The 17342-nt window shown below is 45.5% G+C and overlaps 1 protein-coding gene across 5 annotated transcripts in view; it reads left to right on the top strand.

Annotated features, from left to right (window-relative positions):
• The window catches only part of ATP2B3 (ATPase plasma membrane Ca2+ transporting 3), a 255538-nt gene that overhangs the window by 141163 nt on the left and 97033 nt on the right, over window positions 1–17342 (top strand). For all 5 annotated transcript variants that reach the window (XM_033921090.1, XM_033921115.1, XM_033921099.1 and 2 more), the window contains 2 exons: window positions 4658–4900; window positions 7114–7355. In XM_033921090.1, coding sequence (XP_033776981.1) covers window positions 4658–4900; window positions 7114–7355 — 485 coding nt within the window. The remainder of the gene's footprint in view (window positions 1–4657; window positions 4901–7113; window positions 7356–17342) is intronic.

Here is a 17342-nt window from a genome sequence, read left to right as displayed (position 1 = left end):
CGGCCCAGGTATGCTGGATACATGCAGTCCCAGCCTTCCGCTTCCCTTCCTGCACTCTCTGCCAAAAAGATGCAATGATGCCAGACTGAGGAATGCTCCTCTACAGATAGGGGGCAGACTTTCAGCGTTCCAGTCCGCCTGGGTTCGCATTTTGTCTGACCAGAGGGTCATAGACATTATTCGGTTGGACTATAATCTGGAATTTGCCTGGCCTCTGTAGGACTGGTTTGTGGACTCTCCTGTGGGTCAGCCTGACAAGGCGCTCAAGGTTCAAGCCACTGTTCAACGCTTGTTGGATATTAAAGCTATAGAGCTGGTGCCGCCCGATCTCTTGGGTTCAGGCAGATACTCTATTTACTTTATCGGGCCAAAGAAGGGTTCTGAAGATTGGAGGACTATTCTGGACCTTCAGCATGTGAATGTGACTCTCAAGGTTCCACGTGTTTGCATGGAGGCAGTGTGATCTGTCATTGCAGCAGTGACCCCGGGAGAGTTCCTTGCTTCTCTGGATCTCACAGAAGCCTACTTGCATGTTCCAATATTTCCAGCCCACTGCAAATTCTTGCGGTTTCATGTCCTGGAGTTCTCGGCCGTGCCCTTTGGGCTGGCAACAGCTCCCCGTACATTCACCAAGGTGATAGTGGTTGTAGCAGCTTTTCCTGCAAAAATGGGTTTGCAGGTACGACTGATTTTAATCTAAAGAACAACCTCACTTGGTTGTATTAAAGAAAAATCCTCCCATATCCTATTTACTGGTATATTTAATTCTAATAATGGGCATCTCTTGAAAAATTGCCTGCCACAATTTAAAGTTCAAGAGCCACTGTATGACTACATGATATTTGTCAGTCCCTATCCATTATGAACCTACTCAATGTTAGGGTTACAATAAGGCTCCAGGAAAAGGAGGACAGATTGAGACATCCGGGTTTTACTTCCATTGCTTTCAATGGAAATAAAACCTAGATGTGACCCTGGGCAAGTCACTTAATCCCCCCATTGCCCCAGGTACCTTATATAGATTGTGAGCCTGCCGGGACAGACAGGGAAAAATGCTTGAGTGCCAGAATAAATTAATGTAAGCTATTTTGAGCCCCCTTGGTAGAACAGTATGGATAATTGAATGAATAAATAAATAAAATGTTTTCCAAGTCATCCACCTTAGCATCTAGAGCTTTAAGCCTCTTATCATGTGAAACTGTCTCCCACTCTCTCCACAGCCTGTCTTCTTTTATTTATTTATTTATTCAATTTTCTATACCGTTCTCTCAAGGGAGCTCATAACGGTTTACATTAATTTATTCAGGTACTCGAGCATTTTCCCTGTCTGATCTGGTGGGCTCACAATCTATCTAATGTACCTGGGGCGATGGGAGGATTAAGTGACTTGTCCAGGTTCACAAGGTGCAGCACATTTCTGCCCTGGAAAGCCACAGCTCTGCCTGCTCAACGTGAGGGCCGCCATCCATAACCAATTCAGAAACTTTCTCTGTTTTCAGAAACAGCTTATCAAACTCCAGGTCAATGTTTTGACAATTGCTCAAGTTTGATCCAATAGCACTTCCAGCCAGGGTTGGTGTTAGACATGTTGGGACCCAGAAATTAAGGAAGGAGCCCCCGAATTCATCTCCTCCCTGCCCCTCCCCTGATTTTTCCACCCACCATTACTACCACACATAAAACAATTTTAAATAACTTCTCCGCATGTTAAATACAGACAGATCTTCTCCAAATACAGAAAAAAAATTAGAAATAGAAATATGAACACCAAAACTGAACTGGGAACCCCAAGAAGTCAAACTTGGCAAGTACTGCAACACTGGAGAAATAAAATCAGAAGTGCATTTCATTTTCTAAGGAACATAATTAGTGTAACCACGAAGGGGGGTGTTTGCCCCCTCCAAAAAAATTAACCATATCCTTTGCTATGGCTGGTAGAAATCTTCAAGACTTGCCAGCTGATATCTCCTCCTCCTTCTTAAGTTCAGTAACCAGAATTCTCCAAACTCTGCAGCAGTATTCTGCCCCTCTTCCATACACACACACACACTTGTCTTTCACATGCATGCAGCCATCAGCTCCACTGGCCCCTACCCCTTCAGATGTGAACTTCCTGTTCCAGGGTGGGGCACAGGCAGAGCTGATGGCTGTGGGCCATATGCCTACGACCACGCCATGCACCCCTCCCCACTGTTTGGAGAAAAGGGGTGCTATGACAGGAGGAGGGGGTGCTCCTCCCTGGATAGCCAGCAAGCTGGGTACGCCACTGCCCCACAGGTATAGGAATAAGCTAGTAATGTGGAATTATACCAAAGAATTATATCTGACCTCTGAGATACAGTAAGAATGGACCCACAACAGAGCGTTTTCCTGAAATGCCTGCTTCTTGAAGTCTGCTTAGTAGAATAATTTGATCAACTAGGTTGAAAGCAGATCAAGAGAAATTAGTGCAACTGTCTTATGTTGGTCTAAGTATCTAAGAATAAAAGTGAAAACATTTAGTATTGTTTTAAGGCACCCCTGTGAGCCCAATTCCCCCACCAATCAAGAACCCCACAATTCATATCCCTCCCCTAATCAGGCACCCCTTAATTCTGACCTCCTCAATCAAGGCACTCCTGATCCTGACTTCCCTCCCACAGTATACTCTTTCCATACTCTATTGATCAGGACACTCCCCATCCAGACCCCTCCCATTGAGGCACACTCCCTCAATCTAAACCCCATAAGTATTCTTTCCCTGGCCCACTCTGGTTGTTGGTGATGGTCCATTAGGTCCTAGGTAGGGGCAATCTCCAGTCAGTCCTGCACTTACTAGCACCAAGTTCAAACTGGCATTGGCAACCACTGTTAGGGGATCATGTTTCTATGTAAGAGCGACTGAGGATCGATCCTGCTTGGAATCTACTGGATTACCAGGGACAACTGAGGAAGGCCAAGTGGGGCTGGGGGACAAGGGGTAAATGGTTGGGAGAAGTTTGGATTGAAGAATTTCTCAATCAGGAGAATCTGGATTGAGGGGCGTGTATTGTTCAGGGAGGTCTGGATTGGGGGTGGGTGCCTTACTCAGGTATGTTGATATAGAATGGTTCAAGATCAAAAAGGGTACAAGACAACGATGCATCCTCTTTCCTTTTCAACTTCTATGCAGAAGTAATCATGAGGAAGCTGGACTTCGATGATTCAAGTGCTGGGGTGAAAATAGGCGGAAGAACCATCTGCAATCTGAGATATGCAGATGATACTATCCTGCTGGCAGAGATTGAGAAGGACCTCAAGAAGTTGATCCGGAAGATTTAAGACGAAAGCAAGAAGATGGGATTTTACCTGAACATTAAGAAGATCAAAATCATAATTACCGCCAACAAGAAAGTCCACATAAAGATAAACAATGAAGAAATAGAAGTGGTTGACAGCTTCATTTTCCTTGGGTCCCTCATTGATCACAGTGGCAGTTCGACAGCAAAGATCAAGCGTCGATTAGCACTGGGGTATGCAGCCATGGTGAGCATGGACCAAATTATAGAAGTGCAAGAATGTCTCAGTCACTATCAAAGACTGATCACTGCCATTGTGTTCCCAATCGTGACATAATGGCTGCGAGACAAGGACACTCACAATCAAATAGAAGAAAAATCAGCCTTTGAGCTGTGGTGCTGGAGAAGACTTCTACGAATCCCATGGACAGCTAGGATCGCCAACAAAGATGTTCTTGATCATATAAACCCAGAGTTGTCCCTGGAAGGCAAGATTACCAGACAGAAACTGACCTATTTTGGACATGTAATGAGGGCAAATCCACTAGAAAAGGAGGTGCTACTCGGAATGGTCAGTGGTAAAAGGAAGCAGGGGAAACCAAAGGCCTATTGTCTGAATACCATCAAGAATGGCACGGGAATGAACATCAAGCAATTGAAAGAATCCATGGAAAACAGGGAAGCATGGTGAGGACTGGCCTACAGAGTTGACCTACAGAGTATCCAAAGGTCAGACACAACTGAATGGATAGTAGTAGTAGTAGCCTTACTCAGGGAGGTGTCTTGATAGGAAGACTGGGCTTAGGGAGGTGTCTTGATAAGGAAGTATTTTAATCTGGGGGAGGGGGGCCTGAATTGAGTGGATGCCTTGATCAGGGAGGGATTAGGATTGGGGGACCCAGGACATAATAGACAGACCCTTTTAGGTGCTGTCCAAGAGCATCAGGTTGGAATAACTCCAGTGTTTTGCTGTGGTTATTTTTCTGGTACTACCACAGCTTGCAAAGTTCACTGCCAGCCAAGTTCTCATAGTTACATACTAATAAGCTATTTTGCGTAACACACAGTGACTTAACTAATGCTTTAGTGCCCATTAAATTATGAAAAAGAAGCAAATATGGTTAAAACTACCAAAATAGAATGACACATATATATAAAGTCATCATGGATTTAAAGTAGTCATACACAACTCCATAGAAAAGGGAGCTTTTGCTATTGAGATATAATGGCATAGGAGGATTAAAGACCAAGATGACATTGTATTATTTAAACCTAAAGTAACTGCATTATTTCTTCACTGACCTGAAGAAGAGAGGATAACATTCAAAAGTTTGTCACAGATATATTTATCCCAGTGAAAAGGTTTCAGCTACAATGTTTGTTGACCCTTATTTCCACAGAAAATGATGAAAGACAACAATCTCGTACGCCACCTGGATGCCTGTGAGACCATGGGCAATGCCACAGCCATCTGCTCCGATAAGACGGGCACCCTGACCACCAACCGCATGACGGTGGTACAGTCGTACGTGGGAGGCGTCCATCACAAAGATGTCCCAGATTCTGGCAGCCTGAACCCCAAGGTTGTGGACCTCCTGGTCCAGACCATTGCCATCAACAGTGCCTACACCACCAAGATACTAGTGAGTAACAGGGCACACAGCATCAGTGGAGAAAAAGGGAAAAGAAAGATTCCCAGTCCCTAGAGGCCATGTCACCAAAATGAACCGCTATTTCAGAAATATATATGTATGGAACCTCCTGGACTTTCTTCAAAATTTGATGTGTCCATTTTGGCTGTGATGTCATGCATTGCATTACATATGCGAGCACACATGCTACATGAGCTGAGTAGAGAGCAAGGTTCTGTATTTTTCGCTCCATAAGACGCACCCTAAATTTAGAGAAGGAAAACAAGAAAAAAACATTATGAACTAAATTCTCCCTGCCAGGCTCTGCACCCAACCCCACACTCCTTGCCAGGTTCTGCACCATGTCCCTGTCTCCCTGCCAGTCTCTGTACTCTGTCCCCCCTCTGGTGGTCTAGTGGTAGGCCGGGACATGGCAGGCTGGGACAGGGTACAGAGCAGACCGGGACAGGGCACAGGGTAAGCTGGGACAGGGCACAGGGCTAGCCAGGATAGGGGACAAGGCACATGTCAGGCAGGGACAGGGCAGGCAGGCTTAGTAGCAGGCAGGCCTAGTGGCCTGGTGGTAGGCAGGCAGACAGGGCGCCCCCCCAACAGGGCCCCCACACCGAGTCAGGCAGGCAGGGCCCCCCCCCCCCCTTTACCTCAATTCCTCCAGCAGTCCAGCGCTGTAGGGCAGGAGCTTTCAGCCTCCTGTCCTTTCCTTCAGCTGACTCCAGAGCGGCAGGGCCCTTCCTCCAGCTGACTCCTGCGGTGCGGGACAAGGCAAGAAGCAAAAAGCTCGCACCTGCCTTCAGAGTCAAAGCGGTGCAGAAGGCAGGTACAAGCTTTTTGCTTCCTGCCTTGTCCTGCACCTCAGGAGTCAGCTGGAGGAAAGGGCAGGAGGGAGTCAGCCGGAGGAAAGGCCCTGAGGGGAGGGAGTTGAAGAGAGATGTTGCTGCTTCACCGGCTCTTTCCCAGTCCCGATGTCCAACCTTGCGGTCGGTGGGAGTCCTCGGATTTCAAGTAGCAGCAGTGGCGGTATTTAACCTCTGCACAGTCAGAGGTCCTTCTCCCTTTTGTATAGCGCTGCCGGAGCTGAAAACTTTTTTTTGTCTGCTGTGGCGGTTTTATGCTGCCTTCCCCCACCGGTGCCAAAAACAGGGAGCTGAAGAGATGTGCTTCAGCAACTCTTCCTCCGTGCCAGCGTGGAGCAGCGCTGAAGATAAGCTTGTAGACAGCGGTGTCTACATAGAGGGAGTCAGCCGGAGGAAAGGGCAGGAGGCTGAAAGCTCCTGCCATACAATGCTGGACCGCCGAATGAATTAAGGTTGGGGGCAGGTATTCGCTCTATAAGACACACCCTTATTTCAAACCAATTTTGGGGGGAGAAAAAGTGTGTCTTATAGAGCGAAAAATATGGTATATTTTGCTGCATGAGAATAGAAGGAAGAGCTTGGGTGCCTCATGTGGGTACCATTGCCTCATGTGGGTACCATTCATTGCCAAATTGTATGGGCTTTCTGATGCAGTGACATAGCTATAAGTGGGTCTGGATGGGTACAGGCCCACTCATTCTTGGCTCAGATTCACCCAGCAGTGGCACTCCCTTTCTTTAACTCCTCTTGCGGTCCGGCATCTGCTCCCTGAATTCCCCATCCTTTCCCAGTGTACCTCAGAGTATCTAGGCAGTCACAGAAATTCAAGTTCACTGCCTGCACTGGCCCCCACAGGCTTCTTCATGCCATTTCCTTCCCTCAGTGATGTCACTTCCTGTTTCCTCACTGGTGGGACAGAGCAGAGGGAAGTCTGCGAGAGGTGGCATAGTCAGCAATCAGGAATCACTTCGGCTCCCAGGATGCCTCTGAGGTACAGCAGGGAGGGATGAGGGGAATCAGAGAGGGCAGATGCCAGTCTTTGGGGGTGGGGAGGAATGGGAAGGACAGAGGAAATGCTGAGTTAAAAGAGGGAGGGGGATAGAAGGGCTCACCCAATATAATAGGTCTAGCTATGTCTCTGATCTTCCACTGTCACTCTGCAAAATGTCAATGCATTGAAAATGAGTTTTTATAGACTATCAACTGCATGCTAAGTCCAGATTTAACTATATTTTGCATTAAGTGGCAGTGCTGGGCTACCCTTTTGCAGCCCCCTTGTTTATGAGAGGGGACACTGACTGAGATGGTGGAGGTGGGGTGGTCTCCCCTTCTTGTTTTGTCTCCCGCCAGCCTCCGGAGAAGGAAGGAGCGCTCCCTCGACAGGTGGGTAACAAGACTGAGTGCGCCCTGTTGGGCTTCGTCCTGGATCTGAGGCGAGACTACCAGTTGGTGCGAGAGCAGGTGCCCGAAGAAACACTGTACAAAGTGTACACCTTCAACTCTGTCCGCAAGTCGATGAGCACAGTGGTGGCCATGCCTGATGGGAGCTTCCGTCTCTACAGCAAGGGTGCATCTGAGATCCTTCTCAAGAAGTGAGTCTGTTAAAAAAATTATCTCTCTCATGTTGCAGTTATTTCATGCATAACAAATAATTCCATCTGCATGAGGTAGTCCTAGACAGTTAATGCTCTATCTGTATTCTCAATAATCTGCTCCATACAGAATAGGAGGGCTGATTGAAAAGTAATGAGACTGTCTCTATTTTTCTTTCCAAGAAGTAGACGTGGCAACGCTGTGCTGGTTCTTGTGAAGCTCAAATATCGACATTTCTGAACCTGCAGTTGGACTGCCATAGACTTCATTGTTGGATCACAGCGAGAGGAAGAACTTCATACGTTTTGTCATGGCAGATGAAGAAGACATGTCTGTGAGGGTATGCAGCACGGCTAATTGTTTCACCACCGTATGCTTGCCATAACATATCAAGAGTTTCATTACTGCTCTTTTCAAGTTTAACACAAAAGTCAATCACACACCTCTGGTGTATTCTCACAGACATGTTTTCCTCATCTGCCATGGTGAAGCATACGAAGTTCTTTCTCTCACTGTGACCCAACAGTGAAGACTACGGCAGTCCAACTGCAGGTTCAGAAACGTCGATGTATGAGCTCCACAAGAACCAGCACATTGTTGTCATGTCTACTTCTTCGAAAGAAAAACAGAGGCAAGCAGATAGCATAGCTGGTTTTAAGAAAGGTTTGGACAAGTTCATGGAGGAAAAGTCCATAGTCTGTTATTGAGAAAGACATGGAGGAATCGGTAGCATGGAATATTGCTACTCCTTGGGTTTTGGCCAGGTATTAGTGACCTGGATTGGCCACCGTGAGAACGGGCTTCTGGGCTTGATGGACCATTGGTCTGGCGCAGTAAGTCTATTCTTATGTTCTTACTTTTCAATCAGCCCTCGTAATTAAAAATGATTAAAGGGTAATTTTATAATAGGGAGCCTAGGTTAGGAGGCCAAGTAGGTGTCTGTTTCAAGATTGTTTTATAAAGACATACAGTTCTGGATTCTAAAAAAGGGTGCCCAAATTTGGGTACAAATCCTAGATTAGTGCCCAAAATAATTTGGTGAATGGGTTCAAATGATTTAATGATTGAACTAACAAGCACTTAATTAGCACAAATTATCTGGCTGCATGCTGTTCTGTAATAAACTGGATTGTGCACAGCTCAAAAAAGGGCCTGACCAAAGGAGTAGGGTTATCATTTTTCGGGCCACAAAAATCTAGACACGTGGCCCTGCCCAATTCTACCTCCGGGCCTACCCAGTTCATCCTCCAGTCCCACACCCACAAACCTCCTCTCTTCTTCCCCGACAAGCTTCGACCATGTCTGGAGGGCCTGGAGCATGTGCGAATTTGTGTGACATCATCCGTGCATGCTCAGATGCCCTCCAGATGTGGCCGGAGCGTGTCGGGGTTTTCCAAACCCAGGACAAACTGCCAGGTTTTAGAAAGTCCATCTGGGACCCTGGACAGTCCTCTAAAAAGAGGACATGTCCGAGTTTATCAGACGTCTGGTAACCCTCCATAGGAGCGGCACGGGTAGGTCAGGGGTGTTCACAAAAGATGTATGCAGCATTGTGGGCCAGGATTTACAGTTGAATGCTGAAGTCAGCATCCAAAGTTCAGTGCCGAAGCCGACGCCCAACACTGTCCTATAAGGTACATAGACTACAGCGCGTGAGACAACTGAGTGCCGGCAAAGCCGCTCAGACAAATGTGCACAGGACATCAGCGCTCCAGATTAAAACTTAACTTTAAAGAGCTCTGGAGGGTGCTTGGGGGGAACCCCCCACTTTACTTAGAAGTGTTGCCGCTGCCATTGGGGGGATTTGGGGGGACCTCCCCCCATTATAGAGGAAAGTGTAATTTTTCTCTCTTTTATTTTTAGGGAAAAATTACAGTTTCCCCCCAACAGCAGCAGCAACACTTCTAGGTAAAGTGGAGGGGGGGTTTGCCCCCCCATACACCCCCTCGGAGCGCTTTAAAGTTAAGTTTTAATCCGGTGCACTGATATTCTATGCGCCTTTGTCCGAGCGGCTTTTGATTTGTCAGCGTCCTATAAAGACTGCAAATCCTGAAGCACCCTTCAGAGGATAGTGGTGAGCACCAAATTTTATCGGCACAGAATTTTTTTGTGCCATTTATTGAATCCGGCTCATAGGGGACAATTCTCAATGGATCACCTAAAGCTAGTTGCTGGGATGATATGCATGAAGACTGATTTCTCTAATGGCAATTACGCATGCAACTACTGTTACCGTATCCTAGCATAAGTCCACATTTACATGTCTAACTATAGTGTGAAAACTTACCCTTGGTGCAAATGCTTGTGTGCTGAAGTAAGAACAGGACATTGAGACTGCTTTCAGTGTTCTGGCTTAAGGACTGATTCTGATTCCTGAGTTAATTGCATTTTGCTCTTTGGCTGACCCCTGCTACAGGCGTTGTACGCTGCGGCTGAAACATGGCTCATGTTGGGTCAATAAAGACAAGTCCTTTTTATGCTAGTTACATTGGCTGCCTTTTGAGCCCAAAGTGCTTTTTAAATTTGGGTGTATGTTATAAGGCTCTTTTTTGGTTTATTACCTTCATATTTGGTATTTTATTTGAAATGTTCACTTCATTAAAATTTACCAGAAATTCAGGTATGTTCCTCTTCCCTACCCCAATGGCCTGCCGTTACAAGACTTTTTTGGACAGGACATTGGAATATCAGGCAGGGAAGATGAACTCCTGGAAGATTCCGTTGACTGTTAAAGCCAATTCTTATCCTATTTTTAGGAAATTATTGAAAACATATCTATTCGATAAACAAGATTGTTGAGCCTTTAAGATGTGTTCTTTTTAGGTTCCGCATTTCAAATGTACTTTTTATTATGTTTTATATTTTAAATGTATTTTTATCTGATTATATATTTAACAATGTAGTAGTTATGATAGTTGTTTTTTCAAAATTGTATTACTAACTGAAATGTTCAGTCTTACTGTTATGAACTGCCCAGAACTGCTGGTGGGGCAAAATATAAGAAAATAAATTATTATTATTAATTTTTTTTTATTTTATTTTTTTTTTTTTGCTATATTGTGTTTGCTATACTCTGTCCCCCCCCCCCCCTCTCCCTTGTGCTGTCTAGTATTCTATAACCTACATAACATTCGGTACAATGTCAGTATAGTTAACCATTTGAATTTTTAAAGCCAGATCTTCAGAAGTGTTTCTCATGGATTTCAATTCCTTTCCATAAGACTTGTTGCACTATATTTGGCATATCATTGGGCTTGCAATTTTTCTCACTTTTGTAACTGTGCCACTCCATAAACATTCACATTTTGGTCTCTCTATTAATAAAATTCATTGTATGCCAAAATTTCTGACTAGAATGCACCTTTAACGTCCCTGATTAGGGCTTTATAAATAAGTTAGTTGTCTAGATCGGCTAAGCTAAGCGTGTTAAATATACTGACATTGTTGTGAGGTGCCTTCGACTCGTGTTCAAGTCCTTGCGACTTGATGAGCATCATCAAGTTTTTTGTGGGAGAATACAGAAGTAGATTGCCAGGCCTTTCTTCTGTGTAGTATCAATTCGATGTTGCATCAGATGCAATCCTCCTCCTCCAAATGGGTGTTAAATCGTTAGTTTGACATCTCCGCTGAAACTTGTCCGCCTTGAGAGGCCCTGCTGGTAGTGAAACAGATGCGCACGAGCCTCAGTGGCACGATAAGCCCATGCACCATGACTGGGGACTGGCATTGTACTGAATGTTATGTAGTCCACTGATTCCCAACCCTGTCCTGGAGGACCACCAGGCCAATCGGGTTTTCAGGCTAGCCCTAATGAATATGCATGGAGCAGATTTGCATGCCTGTCACTTCCATTATATGCAAATCTCTCTCATGCATATTCATTAAGGCTAGCCTAAAAACCCGATTGGCCTGGTGGTCCTACAGGACAGGGTTGGGAACCACTGATGTAGTCTATGTTAGTAACAGTACATTCTTTAAGATTTTGCTAGATATAATAGTATTATGTAGCCAGTAGACTTAGGGACCTGACATGCCTCATCCTGCCCTTGCCCTTCCAGGTCCACACCCTCTTTGGACTTACGCTCTCTGACATTTCAGCATGCACCTTATAGATACCGACTAAGAGCAGTTGTGTACCTTACTGCCAATTAGCACCAATTATAGCATATAATTAGCTGTTATAACCAATAACTAGCATCTAATAAATCTATATTGTTATGCACACGTGATCATATTATTTAAGCTGCGTGTGCAAAGGTGCATGCTAGTCAGAAATTGTGGCACACAACTTTCTAGAATAAGGCAGATGGGGAACAATTCTATAAATGTTGCCAAAAATTCGGTACCAATATGCAACATGCTAAACACTAAGACCCTGATTCTAAAGTTAGGTGACTAAATTGGCATTTTTAGCCGATCTAGGCACCTAACTTAATTATTTAAAAAGCCTTAATTAGTACCTTTAATTGAAAATTGCAATTAAATGGCAATTAATTAGTTGGTAGGTGCCTACCACTTCAAGGTAGGCATCTACTCCAAGGCGCCTACCAGAAAGTAGGCGTGGTTAGGGGTGGATTGTGGACGGATCTTGCATGGTTCAAGTTTATTTAAAATTTGATACAAACACTTATAAAAATTTCCAAGCGGTGTACATAGTAATTTAGGGGGAAACAAAAATGTTATAAAAATACGAAAAGGACAAACTTAAACAGCTGGCGAACAGAAGCGAGGGGAGAGGGGGTAGAACTAGAGTAGTTTTAAGAAAAGAAAATGATGAGGGGTAAAATCATAGGATGGGGGAAGGACAAGAGCAACAGGTCATGTGTTTTGACTTGGGCACTAGTAGGTGCTTATCTTAGGCGCACTCATTTAGGCCAAAGAAACCCTGGCATAAATAGAATGTGCCTACGGTTTTAACGCCTACCGGTTCCTAAGACCGCTTTAGGCACTGCTAGGTGCAGTTCTATAAATGGCGCCTAACTTGTGATTGACACTTGCGCTCCTCAGTGCCTACATTTTAGGTGCCATTTATAGAATTAGGGCCTAATTCTATAATGACATCTGAGCGCCATTATAGACATCTGAGCCATAATGGCGCCATTATAGACATCTGAGCGCCATTATAGACATTAATGTAAGTCGGCATTTATTGTCACTCGGACCTTATCTTATTTTATTTCACTCTAACATATTTCATATTACATTGCATATCACTTCAGATCCATTCATTACATATTTCTATCCATAGGACCCCTGAAGAAGACAATAGTGTCGAAACACAGACCATGTTGGGTCCAGTAGTTCCCAGTGTATTAGGTCCTAGACATTTTTGTGTGGATTATCAAGTTGTTTCAATAAAGCCTTCATCCTGGACATCAACTCTCCACAAGTCTCTTGCTTTAGTTGGCATAAATATGCCAACCTTTAGGCGCACCCTGTTACATTATGTCAACAGCAGGTGTAAATGTGCACACTGAAATGCAGCACCTTAGTGTGTATGTATGGGACTCGCACAAGTCCACACAGGAAACCCCCTCACATTTACACACTAAGCGTTAACTCCCTGCAACCTCAATTTATGCCCTCTAGTTTTCAATACTCAAATATACTCCACTATTTAAATCAGAGAGCCCACTCTCAATGGAAAAAAATGCCTCAGGTTTTCTTAAGATAGGGCATAAATGCTCAAACCTCCTCCACCAACATCATCGGCAAAAAAACTTCCGGAGAGAATGTGCCTATTACCACATTCTACTCTTAGTGCAGGGCTGAACTAGCTAATGCTTCTAATTGTGAGAAGACGAGTGATATTTCAATTTTAGCCAACGTTTCACGGTCTAAGACCGTTTCTTCAGGGCTTGTTATATTTGAGTATTGATTATTGATCACCCACTAGCACCAAATTTGGATATAGTATTGCCCTCTAGTTTTACCATTTTCCATTCTCTGGAAAAGATTTGATCCTAGATTAATACCTTTATCCCAGGACAAACAGGCAGATATTCTCACATATGGGTGACGTCATCGACGGACGCCTCACATGCAGACTTGCTTGAAGAAACTCGAAGTTTCGAGTCATCCGCACCTCGCATGTGCGAGTGCCTTCCCGCCCAGCATAGGGCGCGTCTCCTCAGTTTACAGTTTTCCGCGGAGCCGAGAAGTCCGTCTCTGCGTTTAACTTCATTCCTTTGTGCCTTCTCTCGACCGCGGTTTGTGTTTTTTTCCTCACAAATCGCTGTTTTAGTTTATTTCTTTTATTTTCGTTTAAAAAAAAAAATTTTTCCTCCGGCCCAAGCGGAAAGGAGTGTGGGAGCCCTGCTCCGCCCCCCTCCCGAGCCTGCAGGAGTCCAGCGGCTTGAAAATCAAGCACCACCAACGGCAGACCATTTTTCCTCCGGCCCAAGCGGAGAGGAGCGTGGGAGCCCTGCTCCGCCCCTCTCCCGAGCCTGCAGGAGTCCAGCGGCTTGAAAATCAAGCACCACCAATGGCGTGCAGCCGTTCGGCGTGCCGACGCCGCCTTTGCGAAGCGCCTGTGTGAGGAGGCTAAACTGAAACGCCTAGGCCTGACTCAGGAGCCACCAAACCAAACTCTCTGATCCTCTCATTCAGCGACAGTACTTGACCTCCACGGCTGGACCAGACCGCTCAGCCCATATCAAACCGGACACCCTGTTACTACGATACAAGAGCGACGGACTTGTTCGGATAAGTAACTCAAAAGCCGATAGCCAACTCTGTGTAGCCTTGCATCATATTGAAAAAGCTGTTAATTAACCAGTCTATTGCCTTAAATATCACTGTAACAGTCTACAGCCCTGCAACGCTGCAGCCACCTATAACCTAGCAAACTCATTGTAGCAATGTGCAGCCTAGAAATATCTCTGTAGCCTTGTAAAATCATTGTAGTAATCTGCAGCCTGTAACCCTCTCCTATTTCCCTCACTCCTCACCCGACCAAACTCTCCCCCACCTGCCTGGCAAACCCAACCCCACTCGTGGGTTTCTCCTCATTTCCCAACATGAAGCCACCTTTCTTGCTCCTCCTTCTCCTACTATGCTCACTCACCAGTTCCTCTCACTGCCTAAAACCCCTCCCCCCCACCTCCCCGACTCCACATACCCCAACAGCGCCTGCCCCGGCCTGAAAATTCCCATACTAGTACGAACCAGATCCCATCCTTTCACAAAACACCGTGGAGTTAATCACTCCTCCTTAAAACCTGTTTCTCCTTCCAACCTACCCAACCATACCTCGGACTCTCTCACCCCAGTCCCAATTCTCTACTGTAACGCCAGATCAGCCTGCAACAAAACCCAAATACTAAAAGTCTTACTCGGAGATTCTGACCCTGGTTTCCTGTGCATCACAGAAACATGGATTGACAGAGATGACTCTTTCACACAAAACGAACTCTGCCCCCCTGGCTACCATGGTCTCTTCTCACCCAGAACCAACTGGAGGGGAGGAGGCCTGGCCCTGCTCTACAAATCATTCTTCAATGTCCAGCTCCTTGAAAAGGGCAGCCATACATCACTAGAATTCTTGCTAGCCTCAGTAAACGACGAACTCCATCCCCACCCATTAAGTATCCTGCTACTTTACCGCCCACCCATCCCCTGGAACAAATCCTCCGAACTCGTCCTAGAGACCATAACAAGGGCCTTCCTAAAATTCCAGAGACTACTGATCATTGGCGATATCAACCTCCACCTAGACGATATCACCAACAAGGATACAACTGATTTCAACGACTTCCTCACTTCCCTCGGTTTCACTGCCCCTCCGTCCACCCCTACCCATGATAAGGGGCATACTCTAGATATCATCAGCTTCCTTGATCTGACGGAACACAAAACTTCTGTTGAAGAAGCGCGTTGGGAACATGTCCCCTGGTCTGATCACCTTCTTGGCTCATCTGCCTTCCCATTTACATGTCCCATCTGGACACTTCTCCCCAAGCCACAAACTATATCACCTATCGCAAAAAAATCTCGAGCGAACAGTTCTGGTCCCAATTTCTCAACCAACTACCTCCTTCTCCTGACCACACCGACCCTGACTCCAACTGGCACAACTGGGTAACCCTTTCTGAATCCACTTACCACGCTCTTGCTCCCCTCTGTACTAAACCTATCTCCCACTCCCGCAAAGCTCCCTGGTATCTTCCATATCATAGGGAACTGAAGCAGAAATGTCGAGCACTGGAGCGTAAATGGAAAAAATTGAAATCCCCTTCTGACAGACAATCCTGGAGAGACAATATCAAGTTCTACAACACGGTATTGACAAAAGCAAGAAAAATTTCTATGGTAACAAAATCACCAGATCAAAAAACCAAACTAGTACACTGTTCAACATCTGGCGTAGTCTAACCTCAAAAAATGACTCCACCTCCCCCCTCTCTTTACCATCTGCTAATGACCCAGCCAAATTTTTTAACGATAAGATAATTACCATAAGAAGCTCTTTCCCCCCAACTATCTCCTACAACTTTCTACCTCCCAACTACTCCACCCCTATCCCTGCTGATAGATCCTGGACTGCCTTCGAAACAGCCTCCGAATCCCAGATCTCTAAACTCTGTCTCAAATTGAAATCATGCAAATATCCTAGATCCTTTCCCATCCTACCTTTACGATAACATTCCTTCGCAGGCCATCTCCTCCCTCACCAATCTTGTAAACACTGCCCTACTATCTGGCCTGTTCTCTACAGAAATGGGACACATTGCCTTATCCCCTCTTTTGAAAAAAGCTGATCTCGACCCCTCATCACCATCGAACTACCGCCCCATAGCAAATATCCCCCTCTTAACCAAACTGCTTGAGTCCATAGTCGCTACCCAGCTATCTTCTTATCTAGAGAGATTCTCCATTCTCTTCCCCTATCAACATGGCTTTAGACCCAGCTTCAGCACCGAGTCCCTCCTTGTCTCCCTACATTCTCGAAACAAATTCGCTGTTCTGTTACAATTCGACCTTTCTGCTGCTTTTGATGTCGTCCACCACGACATACTACTTTATCAACTTTACGAGATAGGAATTGATTCCACCGTTCTTAACTGGTTTTCAAACTTCCTCCGCTCTCGCTCCTACACTGTCAACTCTAATGGCACCATGTCCACTCCTTGGTCTACTTCTTGCGGTGTCCCTCAGGGATCACCCCTTTCCCCTATCCTTTTTAACATCTATATGTCCTCATTGAAGCTCTTCCATCTTTCCCCCCTTTGAAACAATATACACATACGCCGACGATATCCTTGTCCTTCTTGAAACAGACCAGAACCTCACCAACCTCCACGATAACATAACATCCTGCATAAGGAGACTCCACTCCTGGTCCCTCTCGGTACAGATGAAACTAAATGAATCAAAAACAAAATTACTCTGGCTCGGCCCAAAGTTAGAACACTTGCCCACCCTCTTCGCACTGCCCTCAGGCTCTGCCTTACACCTTGAGTTCTCAAGCAAGCATCATTATCGATTCCTCTCTCACTCTCAACGACCACCTCAACTCCTTGACAAAATCATGCTTTTTCAGCCTCCACATGCTAAGGAAAGCAAGACCCTTCTTCCGCCAAAAACATTTTGCCATCCTTGTCCAATCCATCATCCTCTCCAAACTTGACTATTGTAATGCCATTTACCTTTGCTTAACAAAAAAAAGCCTCCAAAGACTCCAGCTTATTAAGAACACGGCAGCCAAGCTGATTTTTGCAAAAAGTAAATCTGACCACGTCTCCCCACTCCTGGCCAATCTTCACTGGCTCCCAGTGATCTCCAGAGTCCAATTCAAATGCTCTTGCCTAGCTTTTAAGATTATTCACGGCATCCTTCCTTCCCTAATCCCACTTTTTTTCAACTCCTCGTGCCCTTACTCCACCAGGACCGCCCACAAATTAAAACTATCCTTCCCCTCCCTTCATGGCATTCTCCATGCAGGTAAACTAGGAAAATCACTTCTTTTCAAAATCACAGGTCTCTGG

Source organism: Geotrypetes seraphini, chromosome 1, assembly GCF_902459505.1.
Source record: "Geotrypetes seraphini chromosome 1, aGeoSer1.1, whole genome shotgun sequence".
NCBI lineage: Eukaryota > Metazoa > Chordata > Amphibia > Gymnophiona > Dermophiidae > Geotrypetes > Geotrypetes seraphini.
The sequence above is the reverse complement of the archived record's forward strand: the minus strand, read 5'-3'. Positions and strand labels throughout refer to the sequence as shown.